The sequence below is a fragment of the Mesoplodon densirostris genome, chromosome 1 (assembly GCF_025265405.1).
Source record: "Mesoplodon densirostris isolate mMesDen1 chromosome 1, mMesDen1 primary haplotype, whole genome shotgun sequence".
Classification (NCBI taxonomy): Eukaryota; Metazoa; Chordata; class Mammalia; order Artiodactyla; family Ziphiidae; genus Mesoplodon; species Mesoplodon densirostris.
The window spans coordinates 229138711-229161356 of NC_082661.1; the positions used below are offsets into that span (position 1 = coordinate 229138711).

At 40.6% G+C, this 22646-nt stretch overlaps 1 protein-coding gene across 5 annotated transcripts in view; it reads right to left on the minus strand.

Annotated features, from left to right (window-relative positions):
- SLC10A7 (solute carrier family 10 member 7) overlaps positions 1-22646 on the minus strand; it is a 253553-nt gene that overhangs the window by 18695 nt on the left and 212212 nt on the right. For all 5 annotated transcript variants that reach the window (XM_060116059.1, XM_060116040.1, XM_060116066.1 and 2 more), the window contains one exon: positions 17096-17169. In XM_060116059.1, coding sequence (XP_059972042.1) covers positions 17096-17169 — 74 coding nt within the window. The remainder of the gene's footprint in view (positions 1-17095; positions 17170-22646) is intronic.

The following is a 22646-nucleotide window of genomic DNA, read 5'->3' on the forward strand; positions in this document are numbered from 1 at the left end:
CTAACCTTACACCTAAAGCAATTAGAGAAAGAAGAACTAAAAACCCCCAAAGTTAGCAGAAGGAAAGAAATCATAAAGATCAGATTAGAAATAAATGAAAAAGGAATGAAGGAAACAATAGCAAAGATCAATAAAACTAAAAGCTGGTTCTTTGAGAAGATAAACAAAATCGATAAACCATTAGCCAGACTCATCAAGAAAAAAAGGGAGAAGACTCAAATCAATGGAATTAGAAATGAAAAAGGAGAAGTAACAACTGACACTGCAGAAATACAAAGGATCATGAGAGATTACTACAAGAAACTATATGCCAATAAAATGGACAACCTGGAAGAAATGGACAAATTCTTAGAAAAGCACAAGCCTCCAAGACTGAACCAGGAAGAAAAAGAAAATATAAACAGACCAATCACAAGCACTCAAGTTGAGAATGTGATTAAAAATCTTCCAACAAACAAAAGCCCAGGACCAGATGGCTTCACAGGTGAATTCTATCAAACATTTAGAGAAGAGTTAACACCTATCCTTCTCAAACTCTTCCAAAATATAGCACAGGGATGAACACTCCCAAACTCATTCTACGAGGCCACCATCACCCTGATACCAAAACCAGACAAAGATGTCACAAAGAGAGAAAATACAGGCCAATATCACTGATGAACATAGAGGCAAAAATCTTCAACAAAATACTAGCAAACAGAATCCAACAGCACATTAAAAGGATCATAAACCATGCTCAAGTGGGGTTTATCCCAGGAATGTAAGGAGTCTTCAATATATGCAAATCAATCAATGTGATAAACGGTATTAAGAAACTGAAGGATTGGGCTTCCCTGGTGGTGCAGTGGTTGAGAGTCCGCCTGTCAATGCAGGGGACATGGGCTCATGCCCCGGTCCGGGAAGATCCCACATGCCGTGGAGCAGCTGGGCCCGTGAGCCATGGCCACTGAGTCTGCGCGTCCGGAGCCTGTGCTCCACAATGGGAGAGGCCACAGCAGTGAGAGGCCCGCATACCGCAAAAAACAAACAAACAAACAAACAAACAAAAGAAACTGAAGGATAAAAACCATATGATCATCTCAATAGATGCAGAAAAAGCTTTTGACAAAATTCAACACCCATTTATGATAAAAACCCTCCAGAAAGTAGGCATAGAGGAAACTTACCCCAACATAATAAAGGCCATATATGACAAACCCACAGCCAACATTGTTCTCAATGGTGAAAAACTGAAACCATTTCCTCTAAGATCAGGAAGAAGACAAGGTTGCCCACTCTCACCACCCTTATTCAACATAGTTTTAGAAGTTTTAGCCACAGCAATCAGAGAAGAAAAAGAAATAAAAGGAATCCAAATCAGATAAGAAGAAGTAAAGCTGTCACTGTTTGCAGATGACATGATACTATACATAAAGAATCCTAAAGATGCTATCAGAAAACTCCTAGAGCTAACCAATGAATTTGGTAAAGTAGCAGGATACAAAATGAATGCACAGAAATCTCTTGCATTCCTATACACTAATGATGAAAAATCTGAAAGAGAGATTAAGGAAATACTCCCATTTACCACTGCAACAAAAAGGAATAAAATACCTAGGAATAAACCTACCTAGGGAGACAAAAGACCTGTATGCAGAAAACTATAAGACAGTGATGAAAGAAATTAAAGATGATACAAACAGATGGAGAGATATACCATGTTCTTGGATTGGAAGAATCAACACTATGAAAATGGCTATACTACCCAAAGCAATCTACAGATTAAATGCAATCCCTATCAAACTACCAATGGAATTTTTTACAGAACTAGAACAAAAAATTTCACAATTTGTATGGAAACACAAAAGAGCCAAATAGCCAAAGCAATCTTGAGAAAGAAAAACAGAGCTAGAGGAATCAGACTCCCTGACTTCAGACTATACTACAAAGCTACAGTAATGAAGACAGTATGGTACTGGCTCCAAAACAGAAATATAGATCAATAGAACAGGATAAAAAGCCCAGAGATTAACCCATGCACATATGGTCACCTTATTTTTAATAAAGGAAGCAAGAATATACAATGGAGAAAAGACAGCCTCTTTAATAAGCGGTGCTGGGAAAACTGGATAGCTACATGTAAAAGGATGAAATTAGAACACTCCCTAACACCATGCACAAAAATAAACTCAAAATGGATTAAAGACCTAAATGTAAGGCCAGACACTATAAAACTCTTAGAGGAAAACACAGGCAGAACACTCTATGACAGAAATCACAGCAAGATCCTTTTTTGACCCACCTCCTAGAGAAATGGAAATAAAATAAAAAATAAACAAATGGGACCCAATGAAACTTGAAAGCTTTTGCACAGCAAAGGAAAACATAAGACGAAAAGACAACCCTCAGAATGGGAGAAAACATTTTCAAATGAAGCAACTGACAAAGGATTAATCTCCAAAATTTACATGCAGCTCATGCAGCTCAATATCATAAAAAGAAGCAACCCATTCAAAAATGGGCAGAAGAACTAAACAGACATTTCTCCAAAGAAGATACACAGATTGCCAACAAACACATGAAAGGATGCTCAACATCATTAATCATTAGAGAAATGCAAATCAAAACTACAATGAGGTATCATCTCACACCAGTCATAATGGCCATCCTCAAAAAATCTACAAAGAACAAATGCTGTAGAGGGTGTGGAGAAAAGGGAACCCTATTGCACTGTTGGTGGGAATACAAACTGATACAGCCACTATGGAGAACAGTATGGAGGTTCCTTAAAAAACTAAAAATAGAACTACCAGGTGACCCAGCAATCCCACTACTGGGCATATACCCTGAGAAAACCGTCATTCAAAAAGAGTTATGTACCACAATGTTCATTGCAGCACTATTTACAATAGCCAGGACATGGAAGCAACCTAAGTGTCCATCGACAGATGAATGGATAAAGAAGATGTGGCACATATATACAATGGAATACTACTCAGCCATAAAAAGGTAACGAAATTGAGTTATTTGTAGTGAGGTGGATGGACGTAGAGTCTGTCATACAGAGTGAAGTAAGTCAGAAAGAGAAAAACAAATACCATATGCTAACACATATATATGGAATCAAAAAAAAAAGTTTCTGAAGAACCTAAGGGCAGGACAGGAATAAAGATGCAGACGTAGAGAATGGACTTGAGGACCCGGGGAGGGGGAAGGGTAAGCTGGGACGAAGTGAGAGAGTGGCATGGACATATATATACTACCAAATGTAAAATAGATAGCTAGTGGGAAGCAGCACAGGGAGATCAGCTTGGTGTTTTGTGACCACCTAGAGGGGTGGGATAGCAAGGATGGGAGGGAGATGCAAGAGGGAGGAGATATGGGGATATATGTATACGTGTAGCTGATTCACTTTGTTATCAAGCAGAAACTAACACACCATTGTAAAGCAATTATACTCCAATAAAGATGTTTAAAAAAGTGAAAAAAATAAAAATAGAAACAACAGCACAACTTAAATAAATAAATAAATAAATAATAAAAGTCTGACTCACGTTTCCGTGGTTTAACTTGGCTAGATGTTGTCCCGCTAACCTACTTCTGCCCTCATTTGTTTTCAGTGATATAAAAATTGGGGAGTGAAGACCTCATTCAGAAGACTTTTAGGCAGAGGAAGAAAATAAGAGAACCCTGGAAGCCATTCCTGGAAATAACGATGTTTTTCTAATCCCCTTGGTTTTCTTTAAACTCTGAACAGTTTAACATATCTAATCACAACACAGAGAATTGTGGTTTTCACAAATCAGCACAAATGGTCGGTTTTATTAACAAATGAGTGGCTGTAATCCCACCTGGATCCTTCTGGAACACAGTGGAGCACGCATGTGTACAAATAAAGGAAGTAGCATGATGCCGTGGTTCTCAGCAGCAGCTGCTCTTTAGAATCACCTGGGTAGCTTTTAAAAACTGTGATACCTGGGTCTATCCTGAGAGATTCTGAGCAAACAGGTATGGGGAAGGTCCCGGCACAGTTTTGCATAGCTCTCAGGTGATTCCAGTGTGAGCTGGGCTGAGAAGCTTGGTCTGGTAATAAGGGAGAGCAAGAGGATTCTAGAGGTTTCTGGGGCTTTCTGGAGGTAGACAGATGGCCACTGTGTGTTGGCTTTGTGGTTTTCCTCACTGTGTAAACTGGGGTGATTTACTTGACCTCTCTGAGGCTCAGTTTTCTTGGACAATGGGATCAATAATAGCTATTGTGCAGGGCTGTTGTGAAGATCCAATGAGATAATAAGGCAACCCATGTGCCTGATGCAGTGCCTGGCAAGTAGTAGGTGCCATAGGAATGCCAGACCCTTTTCCTTTTAATGTTTCAAAGTGGTTTTATATCTACTTTCTTATTCAATCGTCACCTGAACCTTGTGATATGGGAGAAAAATACAGGCTAGCCAGTTTGGACGTCTACATGTCTGGCTGATTTCTAATTGCATTATCATTTTACACTCAAAGTAATTTCGTAGCCTCCTTAACCCCTGGAGGGCCTCAGGGACCAGTGCTCGGAGCCCTTTTCTCCTCTGTCTACCCATTCTTTAGTGATCTCATGGAGCCTGATAGCTTAAACTAACATCTATATGCTGAAAATTCCAGCCTAGACCAGAATCTAGACTCAAAGACAACTCTTCTCTGGATGTGGAAAAGACATTTCAAACTTAACACGTTCAAGATGGAACTCTTGATCTTCCCCACATCCCTCTTCCACCAGTAAAATCTGTTTCTCATCCAGTCTAGTAAATGGCAACTCCATCCTTCCAGCCCCTCAGGCCAAACCCCTTGGATTCGCCTTTAATTCCTCCTTCTTTTACATACCAATCCAATTCGTCAGCAAATCCCAGTAGTTCTGCATTCAAAATACAACCAGGATCCAAAGCTTCTCACCACTCCACTATTACCTTTAACCACACCACCCCAGCTTTCGTCTGGATTAAAGGCTCTTAACTGGCTTTCCTATTTCTCCCTGCTGCACCCCTCCCCCCAGCCAGGCCCAGTCCTTTCTCAACATAGCAGCCAAAGTGGGAGCTGAATCTTGTGACTTGTTCACTCAAACCCCTCTCCTTCTGCATAGCAGGCGAGTCCTCACAACGGGTGGATAAGGTCTCACACAGTATCACCGGCACTCTCCCGTGACCTTTTACCACGCCTCCTAGAACTCTCTTCTCACCCCTTCTGCTCCCTGAACGCTGGCCCCTTCCTCTTTCTCCAACTTGCCGAGCACACCATGGCCTCAGGTCCTTTGCCCTCGCTCTTACCCCTGGTTGGAGCCTCCTTCCTCTATATATCACGTGGCTTGCTCCCTCTTTCCTACAGGTCTTTGACCCAAAGCCCCCTTTAAGCCTAAAATGTCCCCACCTCCCTTTGGCACTCCTTATTCTCCTTTCTGGTTTTCTTTTTCTCCACACACTTCCCATCATCTGATGTGCAATATGTCTGAGTGTTTGTCTGTTGGACCCACTAGAAAGGAAGCTGGATAAGGGGGAGTGCTTTTTCGTGTTTTGCTCACTGCTGTACCACTCTAGGGCCTAGCACAGTGCCTGGTGCATAGTAGGCATGAAATAAACACTTGTTGGATGAACGCATGAATTGAGCAAATGATGTTGGCAAAGCATCTTTCCACTGGCACCGTTTATTCCTGCACATTTCTGCACTCGCTGTAAGTTGCAGAGGAGTTGGTTTTCATTATTATTAATATTTAGAAAGCTTGCTCTAGCAGTACTAGAGTACGGTAGTAGTACTAGCACAGAGAGTAGGGTACTAGTACGTAGAGCAAACCTGAAGCAAAGGCAGCTCTGGGAAGTGGCACTGCTCCAAAACCATGAGCGTGCTCAGCTTCAGGAGGTGACATTCCAAACAAGCTGGCGTCCTGGGGCCCAGGAATCTTTTGAGTTATGTCCAATTTTAAATTTATTTATTTATTTATTTTGGCTGCGTTGGGTCTTTCTTGCTGCCTGCGGGCTTTCTCTAGCTGTGGTGAGCGTAGGCTACTCTTCATTGTGGTGCGCGGGCTTCTCATTGCGGTGGCTTCTTTTGTTGCGGAGCACGGGCTCTAGGTGCTTGGTCTTCAGTAGTTGTGGCTCGCGGGCTCTAGAGTGCAGGCTCAGTAGTTGTGGCGTATGGGCTCAGTTACTCCGTGGCATGTGGGATCTTCCCGGACCAGGGCTCGAACCCGTGTCCCCTGCATTGGCAGGTGGATTATTAACCACTGTGCCACCAGGGAAGCCCTATGTCCAATTTTATATCTCCTCCTGCCTCCAAGGCAATTTGTCAAAAACCTACTGTGTCCCGCATGGCTTTAAAAAATGGGCAGCTAACTTTAATATCTGGCTGGAATTGTTTGAATAGGTCTATAGATGGGGACAAGCAGGCAGTGGGTGTCACCTCATTCTGCAGCCGTGGAGTCCTTTATTGTTTATTGTAAAGAAGCATGGAGCTGGCTGTCATCAAATCCATGCAAACTGGTTTATAGTGTCTGGTTCAATTAAGGGAATTTCTGGGAAGAGTTATAACCAAATAAATAATGTGAGAGATGCGACTCTGAAACAATAATTCTTATTCATCAATCTCTGTTTGCAAGTAGAGATGGAGAGAGAGAAACTTCAAGTGAAGGAGCTCTCCTGGGTGAGATCCTTCACTTCAAACACAGTAAACAACTGTTGTTCTGTGATGCACATTTTAGTACCGCTAGAGGCAACCTTTCTAAATATTAATAATAATAAACAATCCCCTCTGCAACTGACAGCAGGTGCAGGGATGAACAGAGAGCCCCGGGAGACGGGCTGTGGTCGGCCCTCCTGGATGTGGCGAAGGCCTCCTCAGAAAGGACAAGCTCCAGGACAACAGAATGTGGTCCCCTCACTTCCTGTTTTCAGAAGCACGGGGTGCATCTGGCTTCGGGCATGTGAGTTGATTATTAACATGTAAAATGAATCTCTTTAGAGCTCCTTCTAACTATGACACGGTGGTTTTTATTTTGAAAGAAATATGAAACTGCGGAATTAAAAGCTTCCACCACTAAAAATTGACATTAAGAGATGCACAGGGGTAAGGATTCGGTGTATAGTTTGAGGTGCCGCTGTATAATATGTGGGGTTTTTTTTTTTTTTCAGTACGCGGGCCTCTCACTGCTGTGGCCTCTCCCGTTGCGGAGCACAGGCTCCGGATGCGCAGGCTCAGCGGCCATGGCTCATGGGCCCAGCCGCTCCACGGCATGTGGGATCTTCCCAGACCGGGGCACGAACCCGTGTCCCCTGCATCGGCAGGCGGACTCTCAACCACTGCGCCACCAGGGAAGCCCTATGTGGGATTTTTTGTCTCCTTGCCATTGAGCTGTAGGGTAGCAACGGCGAGTGAGCTCGGCTGCAGTGAAGCTGCCGCAGGTAAGCCTTGGCCGCTCTTGTTCCTGCTCCAATCCTGAGACCGAGAGAGCAGCAGACGATGCACCACTGGAGCTGTTTCTAGAGGACTGGGTGGTGTGATGGAAAGGACCTGGACTTTGATGTCAGAGACCTGGTTTTCAATTCTGACAGTGCTACCCACCAGCTATGTGATTGGGTGACCTGACCCAAATACCCTCAGTTTCCACATCTGCTCAAAATGAGGTTAAAATAATTATCTCAAGTGGTACTTGGAGGTTTCAGTGAGACAGTGCACATCAGGTACCCAGTACAGTGCCTGGCATAAAGTCGGCATCTCCAAAATGATAGCTATCATTATTATTATGAATAGCATTATGAATCAGTATTGCGGGGTTCAAATGCGGTAGTCCACAGGACTGAGCAGGGAAGGGCTTTGTCACTGAAATCATCTAGGATGAGGTCGGAAGCATTCCTAAAATTTTTGAGAATGGGGACTGCTGAGGACTGCCACGGGAACTGAAACTTCTACCTCGGATGCCGTGCAAACCTCCATTGGCCTCCATCTGTTTACAACTTCTTGATAAGTGCTTATGATTCTACCTGGGCTGCTGTCCCTTTTGGAGCACTGACTTCTGGAAAGTGTGATTCTATTTTGTGTGTTGTTGTTGTTTTTTTAATCTTTCTACAGTATCAATTACACTGTGAGACTTTGGGGGAAAATCATATATATTTCCTTTCATAATGGGTTTTTTTAAAAGGATGACTTTCAAATAGTAAGGCATTCTGAAATTGTTTTTAAATATGCTTAAATTTGACCATCAGCTTGCCAGGAAGACATGGTCTTAAAGGAAGAAAGCCCCCTCTTTTGGAGTGAGTGCTTGGTATGATGGGCACGAAATGGATGGTTTTCTTTTGCTCGGGTTATACCTTGTGAAATACTGGCACACTTCCACATCCAAGCACAGTGGTTTAACCAGACTGGTAGAAAAAGGACTCAAGAGAACATCTGAAGGCAAAAATATGGGAACTCCAGCTACAGATTAGAAAAATCAGTACAGGTTTTTATCCTTCCTAGACATGACCATGAGGCCATGGAATAAAGTGGGTGATTCCTGGAAATCAGAGTCCAGGCCTACTGAGTCTTTAAAAAAAATGTTTGTTGTTTACCTTTTTATAGTACTTAGTGGTGTGTCATAAGCCTCTATGTTCTAAGCATCTCATTTTGGCTAATGATGAGATAAAAAAGTATTTAAAAGTGGGGTGCACCATGGCTAGGCTAAAGTTAAAAAAAACCACAAAAAACAGAAAAGCAACAACCTTGGTTGGTGCAAACTGGTTCCCACCATCATCACTAAGCACCTACACAAAGTTTGACCGAATGTTCTGCTAGGTCAAATGCTCGCCTAAGAACCTGGGTGGGTGAGCTAGGTTCTCTGGAAGCTGAGAGGTGATTATGGATGGATCTAATATGGTGGCTCTTACACTTTTGTGTGCATAATACCCTTTTTTTTTGCGATGTGTTACAATCAGGCTCCAGGGTCTTATTCTTAAAAATTCTGAATCAGTAGGCCTCAGATGAGGCCCCATAATGGGTTTTTTTGGAAGCAATTTGCTCTAATTTTAAGGGCCACCCTTTGGGAAATGCTGATCTTACACTGTCCCTCTGAATGACTCAAGATTCTAAAGCTAACACTTAAGTCTTTCAAAATCAGAAAATTATTGAATGTTAGAACTAGAAGGATCCCAGAGATCATCTAGCCTAGACTTTTCATGTTAGCAACCAAGGGCTGATACAAGAGCCTGGGTTTCACAGCATAGGACCTTCCCCAGAACTCTCATTACAGCTCGGCACAGTGGCTAAGAGTCAGACCTGGCTTGACTTCTGGCTTTGCCACTTGGGGTCATGTGACTTGGGCAAGTTGTTTATCGCTCTGGACCTCACCTCCCTTGGGGGGGTGACTGTGGTAGTGAGGTGAGCTGGTGCATGGAAGGGACTGTTGGAACGTGACCTGCACCAGGCTTGTCATGCATAAGCTCCAGATTCTTCCAGCAGATAGAGTACAGTTGCTGAAGAAATTTGAAGGGTAGGTGAAAATTACCTGTACTCCCCACTCCCACCAGCTTGCCAGCAGCTTTGAATGAAAGCAAGCTGCCACAGATAAAGGCATTTTTAGGTTAACATATATTAGCAGTAAAAGTGTCAACTAAAGTCCCAGCTCTGACCTTGCCAGTGCTCTCACTAGCATGTTGCATGAGAGGGTCTCTCAGAGCAGGATTCAGTAACCCTTACAGTCAGCCTCAGGCGACTACAGGGCCTCCCGACAGAGGCTGAGCACAAAACTGGTAGCGATCAGGCCTTCAGCACAGCCCTGGGGATTGCATATTCAGGACATGGGATTTGTTAGATTCTTCTAGCAAGTGGGAAGTGTGTCTCTAAAGTTTTAAGGCAGGCTACATATCAATGAGGGTCCATTTATTACATTTACAATGCAAGGCAACAAGTCAGTAATTTCATCAATAAAAACCTATTTCTGAATTCATTATGCTAATTAGTAAAGTCTCTGGTTGACAGAGATATAGATAACAAAAGCATCTGTTGTAGCTGCCTCTGGAGTACTTTCTTTTTGATAAAATAATAGCTGAACACTCCAGTGAGAATTTTCCATGAGAGCAGTGGGCTGTCCTGGGCGCTGAAGTCTACACTAACCATCAGCATAAAATATTTTCAAGTAAATTACTTCTTGTAACAAGCATTTAGTCTATTAAGTACCCAATTAATCTCCATTGTTATTATTATTATTACTAATTGAAAACATGTTGAATAGAGAAACAATTTAAAAAATAAATCAATAAAAGGTATAGAAACTGTTATATAAGCTGGATTAATAAAATCTAAATGGAGGTGATCTGACTGCAATTCAAGAATTATTCCAAGTCTTAAATTAGCTCTGGTTCCTACATGGTATCAGAAATTTCAGTTAAAGTTCTGTGAAAAAGGGAGAGCAGTAGCCAAAGCCTACATGGTAACTATTTGAGAAAGGGGGTAAAATTTCACCAAGCAAGATGTGAAGTAGTATTTTTCAGACCTTGGATCATGACCCATTAATGAGCTGCTGAATCAATGTCATGGGTTGTGATCTAGCACTTGGTTACAAGATGGAATGTATCACGAGAAGTGAGAGCGAATGTTGTTTTGTCAAACTTTTACACACATGCAAATGTTTTCTGGATCACACTGTAAAATATATTTCTAACTGCAGGTTGTGGTTAAAAATGTCTGACAGTCCCCGGCACAGGAAATGTGGAGAAGGAGCAGAAATGTGCGAGCATCAGGGCACTGGTCCTGGTGAACACCACATACTGCAAACACCTCCTGCAGTATCGTTCAGAAGAATGGTACCTGAGCATCAGGCTAGGGGATCTTCAAAGAGGTTTTAATGTCTTTCATTTGATACTTACGCAGAACCTGGGGACTTTCTAAATTTTTATTACTAAGTCTGGATATGCTAGTGATGAAGTTCAGACACCAAATTCAGAATCAAAAATTCAAAACAAAATAATCTGCAAAGCTCCAAACATAAGTGTATCACTTTGAGAACTTGCATCTCTCTCTTTCTTTATGTGGATCAGAAAACAGTACAAAAGGATAGACACTACCTAACTTGTTTTCACTATGGTGGTAAATCCTACTGGGCCTTTAATTTCAGTGGCATCTTTAAGACTCTGTCAGATGCCAGATGAATGGATAAAGAAGATGTCTATATATATATAATGGAATATTACTCAGCCATAAAAAAGAACGGAATAATGCCATGTGCAGCAACATAGATGACCCTGGAGATTATCATACTAAGTGAAGTAAGTCAGACAGAGAAAGACAAATACCATATGATATCACTTATTTGTGGAATCTAAAATATGATATAAATGAACTTGTTTACAAAACAGAAACAGACACACAGACATAGAAAACAATCTTATGGTTACCAAAGGGGAAGTGGGGGAGGAAAGGATAAATTAGGAGTATGGGATTAACAGATACACACTACTATACATAAAATAGATAAACAACAAGGATCTACTATATAGCACAGGGAACTATATTCAGTATCTTGTAATAACCTATGATGGAAAAGAATCTGAAAAAGAATATATGTATATATATTGAATCACTTTGCTGTACACCTGAAACTAACACAATATTGTAAATCAACTATACTTCAATTTAAAAAAAATCTGTCAGGTGGTAGAGGACCCCATACTGTCTTTCCTTACAGAACTGAAACGCCAAGAGCAAACTGCAGGACAAAAAATATATTTACGCTTATGCCTCAGAGACAAACTTCTATTTTCTGTCTTTACCCAGGACTTCGATTTCTACTTTGATAGTTTATTGTTAAGCAGCACTGTGGTTCTCAGTTTGCAAGAACAGAGTGCAGACACTGATGCCCCTGAAAGGTAAGGGCTGGCTCATCAAGACACACTTTAACTACAATATAACCTTTTGTTAATAAAGAAAATATAAGGACTGTGTGCCAGTTTATGACGGGCCATAAGGAATATATACATATGGCCACAATTACAGACAGCGAAGATTTTTAAACTGTCTTATAACTAGCAATGTAATCAGAAATAATTTTCTTTTTTAAACAATCAATAAAATGATTCAAACCCACACTGAGAGTGTACACTTAGAACACTCAGAATCAGTCTAGCACTTTTGGGTCTTCAAAGAGCTTTCACATCCTATTGTCCAATGCAGTTCTGGAAGTAGGAGACCTGGAATCTAGTCTCTGTTAGTTATATGCCCTGGCATAAATTTTTAGAATTTTTTCTACGCTTCACTTCTTTGTATGAAAAATAAGATAATAATTACTGATTTGCTAATATTCAAGGTTATTTAGGTAACAAGAGTTAATGGGTTAAAGGCTTTAAAAAAAAGTGCTTCCCAATTGTAGGGCAGTTTCATCAAGATAATAGTCTTTATGTGCCAAATAGAACTGCAGAGAAGCTTTAGGGGGAAAGAAAAACAGAAATGCAAACTTTCCTATTTCAATTCCATTTCCTCTGGAGAAAATAACCCAGATGTTATTAAATGATCTTTTCAGCCCAAGCTGCAGGGTAATCCTTTAGCACTCTTGAAAAGCTTCCAAGTAAAATTGAAAACGAGATCCTTTTCAGAGTTTGTGTCTCCTATGAAACTCTTTGGAGAGTATGAAGATAATTATTAGCCTCTTTAGGAAGATGTAACAGTCATATTTCCTTTCTTGTAATATTGTAACATTATTTACATAGCTGTCCTTTCAATAACTCTTTTCCTTTTCACACATAGCAGGGAAACTGTTATAGAATGGTGGTAATATCAGTCACTGAGCAAAAGACTCATAGGAACTTAAAACTGGAAGGAATCTCAAGTATCATCTCTTCCATCTTCTCATTTTACAGATTTGGAAATTGAGGCTGATAGGAGTTAAATGATTTGTTCAGCTTTTGGTGAGAGAACTGCAACTTGAATCCCAACTAGAATCAGGTATGTATTCTTTCCACTCTTTCCAGAATCCTATGTCTATCAAAACGCTATATTCTTTTTGCTTAACGCGTAGTTTCTTATCACAGCTCAGCTGGGTAACTGCAAGCATAGAATCATAATGAAGTTCAATGTGAGGAACAGATGCCTTGATTGGTCTTTGTACACAAACGTCTATAAATGGTAAGACCCATAGTGGACTTTTAATACACATTGATCACGACACTCTATTTAAAACTTAAAGAGCATTCTTTCAATTCAGAAAAGCTTTTGGAAACAAACAACTGGTCTCACAACTGATTGCCAGTTGTCAGTTGACATGCTCTAGGAGTATACACTTTCATTTTGCCATTTGGAAACATGAAAAACTAATATAAACATACACTCAACTTAAGGATCTCAAACATCCTTAAACATTCTCTTTCTAGGAAGAGTGAGAAAGCTTTCTATATATATTAGAACTCCAGATACCAAAGTGATTTGAACACTCAAGAGAAAAAGATAAATAAAATAAAAGTAAAATACTAATTCCACAGGGTCCCTCGGATCGAATGTCTTTTGTGATGAGCTCTATTGACTGAGTGAGCACCGAACCACTGGTAACTAGGGTGCAAGCTGTTCTCCCACCTCTGCCATGTAAAATATCTTCTCATCATTATACAAAAATCACCATCAAACTAGAATATAATTTGGGAGAGTTCACAGCTTTTGGAGCAACCCACAGCCAGTGATGCTGTCTTGACAAAATATAATTATCTCCAACCCTGAGGTGCAACTACAGGAGAGCAGCAAACAAGCCCTGTAGTATTGTTTCAGATGAAGCACAGCGAAAACTCTGCACTTCCTCCAGGCCTCCTTTTTCTTCCTGAACGAACTCCAGGGAATGGCATCATGTCAGGCTTTCCAGATGGATTATGTGAAGCCATAGCTCAATGTCATTTTCAATAGGAAGCCTCATAATTAAAGGTCAAATAGTCACTTCATCTGCAATCAATCAGTAGAAAAAGTACTAATACGAAGAACTAATCAATCAATGGCAAATGCACTAATAAAAGCAATGAATCAAATTCAGCCTGTGTGTAGATGCAAGAACATTGAAGAGCTTGAGACAGGGCAAAAGCAAGAACAATAAAAGAAATGTCAAGTGTGTGTACAAGAGAACTTTCAGAAGGCTTCTCAAAGCCAGAGTTTTCATCTTCGGTTCATTAGTTACCTGGGTACCGCCGGGCCTGCAATAATTTATTCTTAAATACAAATACTGGATATAATAATAAAAAATGTTATTTCATAGGGTTTTCTTCATGTATTCTATTTGAGATGTTATGTGTGTGTGTGTGTTTAAAATCACTAGAAGAAATATTCTGACAGTGATCACAAAAGGGATAGATATATTTTCTACATGCCAAATAGATGCTTTTTAATCTGTTGTATTTCATCTTGAAGTAAGAGAAATATAACTCTGAGTGATATTACCTGAAATTTGCCCCCTGCTTTCTGGAATATGAATTCTTCACACTTATTGTGATGTTCTTTCATTGCTATGCAGGTGAGAAGTTCCATTAGGATAATTATCGGCCTGTAGCTCAGGTCACTGCCAGGCATATCCTCTGTACCAGAGATGTCAGGTCACCAGTAGAGAGAAACATGAATTGGATCTTGTGAAAACTGATACACTAAATTTATAGGGCTTAACAAGTCCATTCAAGGAAGAGGACCCAAACACCCCTTGCTGTATGTAGAAATAAGGGTGCTCCTGGGACAAGGGTGATCCGTGCCATCTCACTGAGATAAGGAAGCAGCAAAGAGGTCATTTTTATAAATGCTACCTAGGAGATTGCAGGCAGGAAGCCAGGTCTGATCCAGGCATGATAGAATAGCCTAGCTCAAAGTAAAATTCCCTAATCTAAGAGCTATGGAAACTGAGGCCTGGGGATGTCTCAGTGGAAGAGTCAGGATGAGTATTTAGGTCTTGCAATTCCAAGAAAGCATAGGTCTACCATGTTATGGAAATAACTAAGGATTTACACTACGATGGTTACTTAGATACCACATTAGTATTTTATTGGAGGACCCAAGTATCTACTTCATGGGAGAACATTGCAAAAGCAAAGTGCAAAAGCAGAAGTCCAAGTTAACCCAAACATTTTTAGCACAACAGCTACTTTTGACCGATGTTCAGAGCACCTGTTTGCCTGAAAATTAGAAAGCATTAAGGACAGAAGGATATGGCTTTGAGATTAAAAAAATGAAAAGAAACAAAAAAGACAGGATGGGTAGGTATTCTGCTTACAAAAAAGAAAAGAATACTGATCACGGTGCAGTATGCTTCTCAGGTAGAGCTTTGTTCACCACCGCCAGCTCCAAGCACAGGAGAAAATCATGGAGGAACAAACACAACCCATTTTGGTCATCCTGACAAAAGCAAATCCTAGGGGTGGGGCAGGTTTGAAAGGCCACTGCAGAAATGCGGAAGCATATGTGGTGCAGCCAGGACTCAGCATCTGCTCTAACGACACAGGCTCATTTGATCCCTGACTCGTGACCTCAGAGGTGCCTGGCAGCATCCACCTCTGGCCTCCCTACCTTTGTAACAGCCCCTTCCTTTTCAGGAGACCTGGAGCACCGGGCATCACATCACAACGACCACATGAAGGAGGAAGTGCAAGATGATTTCTTTGAGGTCAACAGTTAAACCACACCTGTTTCATGAACATCTACAGGACCAGGGTCAGGGGACTGGAACCCTGGGAATGGCAATACCGTCATAACCAATACAGTTAATTATAACTAATAACAGCTGCTGCTTTAAGGGTATGTGTTATGTGCCAGGCAGCACACCAAGCTCTCTAGGTGGGCACTCTCATTTCGTCCACAGCAATCTACATACAGCACAATTACTGAACACATTCTGTCATGTACTGACTTGTATTAGGTACAAGTCCTGTGCTGGGTACTTAACAAATTTTATCTTTAATCTTTACAGTAGCCTTGAGAATTAAGAAAAAGTAAGAAAATGGCTTACAAAGTGAGAAAGCTAAGGTTCAGGGAGCTTAAGTGATTTGTCCAGGATCACAAAATCAGGACTGGAATGGGGCTTCCAAAAAGCTCTTTCAAATTCTATTTGGTGATGATTATAAAGAAAACCTAACAGTCATAATGCAACATATGGACAGTATATATATATATATATACTTTCTTCAAATAAGCTGAACCCCTAGATAGCAATTGCTTCTTTAAGAGTATGTCCAATATCTAAATCATTTCCCAAACTTTGCAAGACTAAAAATAATTCTATCAGACAAATATGTTTGGGGCTAGTAAAACCATTACGAAATCTCTTTGTTTCCTAGTTTACAGACTGAACTTTAACACGAGCAGACTTAGAGCAATGTCATTCTCTTTAGTCAGTCACACGTCAAAATGTAATGGAACTTTTACAACTAGTTTTACCACAATGTGCCTACTACCCCAAGGAGTTTGTTAATGATGTATATTTCAATAAAGTTTCTCATTACTTAATGACTTTTAATGACTAAAAACATGGATTCCAGATGTCTGGACAGGTTATTGGGATAATGTCATTAAACTGGATAAAGCTAAGTAGAAAATAGCACTTTTCTTGATCTATTTTTGTCCATTAAATACATACTTATTTCATTTTAGGTGCTGATCAGATTGAGTTAATGATAACTATGTCGTATTTCTTTATAGAAACAACATTCTGAAACGAACTTCAAACTAATGTCAATATCAAACTAGAGTAATAACATTATTTCCACCTTGCTCCAAGCTTCCAGAAAATATAAGGTGACGTTTTCCAGGGGTCACTCTAGAGCCTTCCAAAGCCAAGTTTGTGCTCATTGCACCCCCTGCCCCCAACTATGCACCCCTAGACTTTTAACATGAACATTCTACATTGAAAATCTTCGATGAGAATCGAAAACATGATCACAAATAAAGCTAAATCCTACACTATTAAATTTAGGCCCTCAAAAATGGGTTCGATCTAGTGACGGTATTTCAAAGCTATGACCCATCCTCACTTTGCTATTGTTCTTTAGGTCACAGAGTGGAAAATACCCCCATTCCATTTAATTTGCAGAGTTGTTTGAATTTCAAAATCATAAGATGCAATTATCTGAGGGTAATATTAAGTTGGTTTTGAAGTCTGTGGGTCACTTACCCAATGTGAGAGATTTGTGTGTAGAACAGAACATGACAGCCACAGTGTCTGCTGGTGTGAAACCTGAATTATTCCTAGTGGCAAAAGAAAAAAGTGTTTTACAAATAAAAAGCATATTTAATACATCCTCAATCAAATGTAGTACCTACCTTTGTGCTAACATCCCTTTGATCAGTCCTGGTGACAGAAGTAATCCTATACCCAAATGTACAGAAATGTCCAAATTTCTTTCTAGAGAATAATTTCTGAGTCATTTATCCATGAAAAGGAGACAGTCTTAAAAATGTGTGGTGGAGGTCTTCTAAAATCACATATGTAATCAGCTTGTGGCACAAGACTTTATAAAAATCACGCAGCAAGGAAAGTTAGCTCAGTCACTAGGCTATCACTTGATTTTAACCCAGTGGCTTGAAAGAGTTAATGTAACTCAAAAAGGCTTCCCTCAAGGAGCAACACATCCCTTTGGCAGCAAACAACGCCTTTGAGAAATACACGGTATGAACAAAGGTTTAACATCATATGTTTTAGTAAAAATAATAAATTACCAATTTTTATCCATTACTATGTATCAGGTATTCCCTTAAGGTCTTTGCATATAAAGACAAAAACCCTATCAGGTAGGCAATACAATATCATTATTTACAGATGAGAAAACTGAGGCACTCAGAAGTTATGTAACCTACCCAGGACCCCATAGCTAGGAAGTAACAGAGCGAGGATTTAAATCAAGTCTGGCTCCTGTGCCTGCACTTAACTGCTATTGTTTTATTGTTATATAATATGTTAAGGATAAAAAAAATCTTGCATAGTCAAAATCCATTAAATGTTATGAGGATCAGTACTGGTGAATATCATATTCAGATTTCCTATTTTAGATCATAAAGATTTAGAGAACCAGGAACTGAAAAGGTTAGAAATGTAACTATTATTATTGCATCCTTGGTATGAAACTATTCCTTCCTGCAGGATCAGTGTCTGAAGATATAGTGAGTCTGTTCATTCCCGCCCTGAACTCAGACAAGAGGGTTAGCAAACGGATAAATGTTCTAGAACCCGACTGCATGCAAATAGTTGTAGATGTAACAATCTATCCAATTGTCAAGGATCTCTAAAGAAAGAGACCCCACCATGTCCCTTAGTAACCTCATCCTTAGATACAACTTTCACTGGGAGAAAAGGCTTCCCTCAGCAGCTCCCACATCCTGTTTCTTTGTTATATACTCACTGGAGGGGAGCAGGACCCTCTCCTCCACCACCTGCTCCTCTGTACATGTTAAGAGAATATTTAAATTGCCCTTTAGTCTCCTCTCCTTTGAAAAAGCATGTAAGCTCATGCTTCCTAACCAGTCTTACCTGCAGCCATTTTTGTTTTTGTTTTTTTAAATAACATATTTCCAAAATGAATTTTTGGTGTCTCACCTCAGTTGAAAGAGAAGGAGGGAGGGAGACAGAGAGAGAGAGAGAGAGAGAGAGAGAGAGAGAGAGAGAGAGAGAGAGAGAGAAAGAGAGAGAGAAAGAGAGAGTCTCTAGAGAGGATGTTTTGTTTCTGAAGAGCAGGATGATCTCAAGCTTGGCAGGGGTGTAGGGGATGATGACGAAGCCTGTAGAGAACTTCTTGGAGGAAATTACAATTGAGCTAGGCTTTAAAGAACAGGTTTAGACATGCGCAGATGAGGATTTTACGTAAGGGAGAGCAGAACGGAAGCATGCAAGTGCAGGAGGCAGTTGGCAAAGCGCAGACTCTCCAGGCTGACTTGTGTGCAGGGGCACTCGCTCACGTCCAGGAGCGTGGACTCCATAAGACAGGATAAGGGGAAGTACTGAAGGACATGGGACAGTAGAATGGCATGGTCAGACCCATTCTTAAGGAAGAGTACTCACACAGCCCAGTATAAGGCTGAAGTTGATGAGCCCAGGCAGGGAGCAGAAAGCTATGAGGGAATCACAGTGAGTACAGGAGCTGGTGGTAAGAGACATGAAGATAGAATTAAAAGAACTTGTCAACTGGTAACTTCTATGAAATATTCCCTCCCAACAGCTTAAGAGTACAGGCAGTGTGGGAAACACTGGAATTTAAATCCAGACCATCCTTTTGCTTAGATATAAAATGGGGATCATACTGTCTGCCTCTTAGGGTCATTGTGAGGATAAATGCCAATGTCTGTTAAGAACTGGGCACATAGCAAGTGTTTAAAAATGCTACTTTAGGGCTTCCCTGGTGGCGCAGTGGTTGAGAGTCCGCCTGACGATGCAGGGGACGCAGGTTCGTGCCCCGGTCTGGGGCGATCCCACATGCCGCGGAGCGGCTGGGCCCCTGAGCCATGGCTGCTGAGCCTGCGCGTCTGGAGCCTGTGCTCCGCAACAGAAGAGGCCACAACAGTGAGAGGCCCACATACCACAAAAAAAAAAAAAAAAAAAAAAAAAAAGCTAGTTTACACTTTTATTGTTATTGTTGCCTTGAGAGAAGAAGAGAGATTGAAAAGAATTTAGAAACTTTGAGAGAAGTATCAAAGCATTAATGGAAATAAGGAATGGAAGAGGAAGCCCAGTAGGGTCTGGGCCGGAGACCCAGGAGTTGAGGTTTAAGTTCACGGAATTTGCAGTAGTGAAGGGGGCTGTGTTTTCAAGAAATCTGGTGAAGAGAAGAAAAGGGCCATGGAGACAAACCTGTTTATACATAGAAAGTGATGATACAGCAGGTAGAAATAATGGACGAAACCACATCCTCCAAGGGGCCCGAGAGGATGAGACTGAGATTAGCTGGAGAGGAGAGTGTCCTACAGTCTGAGAGTCTGTGAACTGGAAGCAAAAGAAGACAAGGTGAGTGAAAAATACAGAAAATTTTCAGGTGGAGAATAAGAAAGTGGAGGTAATTTACATCAAGAGAGTTTACTTTCTGTACAAAGTGTGAGGCACTTCATTCATCTACAGAGAAGTCTGAGGGAATACTGAGGCCTGAGAACCTAAGAAATGAGAAAAACTTGACATAAGCAGACGGGAATATGACCTACGGTCAATTCACAATGAATAAAATATGTCTCCAGGAATGAATGCCCAGCTGTGATTGTGGAACACGAGGCAGAGCCAGCTGGCCTAGTCTGGGGTCTTTCTCCAGCAATGCTCTGGTGTCAGTAACACTGCAAAGGCCTTTGAGGGCTTCGGCTGCCCTTGTTTCTAACCAGTTGTGGCTGCATCTGGATTTATGCAGTTTGGTTTTCTTCCAAGGGAGTCCGACAATACATTTCTTCTTTGGTGAACGCTGTTCTGCTTGACCCATTTCTAATGTGTCTAGATCTGTCTGGCCAAGAAAGCTCTGATTTCATCTGGCGCTGGCTGCCATGTTGGAGCAGCATTTCCAGTGTGGCTAAAGAGGATGTTTGCAAGATATGCTTACTTGTCCTCTGCTCTGGGGTAAGGAGACCGAAGGTAAGCCCACACGGGGAGGTATCTGGCCTGATGTGGGTTGGAACACTGCCCTAGGGTCCTACTGACACAAAGCCCTTCAGTGGGGAGAGAAAATCAGGACGTAAAGATGGAATGTTTGAGGTTAAAAACAATATTCCACCTAAATAGGGCCGACGTATACTCTATGTCTACAGTAACAGACTGTTCCACATCACAGATCTTGGAGAAGCCAGCAGAGCACGTGTTCACTTAACCTTCCATCCAAGATGAGGAGGAAGAGGATGAGGATGGTGAGTAACCACAGCAGTAAACATTAAAGAAAAATTTTTCTATCATATATATATATATATATATATATATATATATTATTGAAGTATAGTTGATTTGCAGTCAACATTTATTGAGCAATTTTCTAAGCACTTTGCATCCAGTTCTTCGTTCTTCATAGAACAGCCTTATATGGTAACAGTATTTTTGTCTTGTTTTTTTCCGAAAAGGGATCTTGAAGCACAGTTGCCTCAAGTCACACAGCTAATAAGGAGGCTGCCCAAATTGTGAAGACAAGTTTGCCTTCTGAGAAGAACGTTATAAAAACTCAAAACCATAACCAAAATCACCACACAATTTAGTGGATGAGAGCAGCCATCCTGGTAACTAACCCTCCCTCACCCATGCTCTGTTCAGGGGTGGTTAAATGGTGAGAAGTCGTGACAACACACAGAAAAACAAAGCGTCCCGTACCTTATATTAAGCGGTAATGACTATAATTATTTTCAGTGATTATCATCTCTACTGTGTCTGCTCACATTCTTGAAAGGAATCGCATTACTATTTATTTTCGAACTCTACCTTATCTCTATTTAATATTGATTTTCTTTTTATCTTGTGTTTATAATTCTTTTGATTACTTTGGCTTCCCTCGAGACGTTTATTTCCTTTTCTTCCGAACTGGTCTTTTTATTCTCTCACAAAGCTTTCATTCAGTATTTTCCACATAATATTTATTTTGCCTTCCTTTGAGTACCCACAAAGGAAAACATGTCAAAAGGTTTTACTAGCAGAATTACAGAATGTGCAGCAGAAAAGGTCCTCTGAGATACTCCCGTCTAAGCCCACTGTTTTTACAGGGGGAAACTTCCACGTGAAATACTTTCCTTTGTTAACCTCTGTACCTGTGTGTGTTTTTTTTTTTTTTTAACAGAACATGGTTTAAAAATCTTTACCTGGGCTTCTCATCTTTTTTTTTGAAATTTTATTTTATTTCATTTTTTTTAAACAGCAGTTTCTTATTAGTTCTCTATTTTATACATATTAGTGTATATATGTCAATCCCAATCTCCCAGTTCATCCCATCACCCACCCCCACCCTGCTTTCCCCCCTTGGTGTCCATACGTTTGTTCTCTACATCTGTGTTTCTATTTCTGCTTTGCAAACCGGTTCATCTGTACCATTTTTCTAGATTCTATATATATGCGTTAATATACGATATTTGTTTTTCTCTTTCTGACTTACTTCACCCTGTATGACAGTCTCTAGGTCCAGCCATGTCTCTACAAATGACCCAATTTTGTTCCTTTTTATGGCTGAGTAATATTCCATTGTATATATGTACCACATCTTTATCCATTCGTCTGTCGATGGGCATTTAGGTTGCTTCCATGACCTGGCTATTGTAAACAGTGCTGCAATGAACATTGGGGTGCATGTGTCTTTTTGAATTATGAAACCATAATGGTATATTATGGTATATACCATCTGGGTATATGCCCAGTAGTGGGATTGCTGGACCATATGGTAATTCTATTTTTAGTCTTTTAAGGAACCTGCATACTGTTCTCCATAGTGGCTGTATCAATTTACATTCCCACCAACAGTGCAGGAGGGTTCCCTTTTCTCCACACCCTCTCCAGCATTTGTGTTTGTAGATTTTCTGATGATGCCCATTCTAACTGGTGTGAGGTGATACCTCATGGTAGTTTTGATTTGCATTTCTCTAATAGTTAGTGATGTTGAGCAGCTTTTCATGTGCTTGCTGGCCATCTGTATATCTTCTTTGGAGAAATGTCTATTTAGGTCTTCTGCCCATTTTTTGATTGTTTGTTTGTTTTTTTTTATATTGAGCTGCATGAGCTGTTTATATATTTT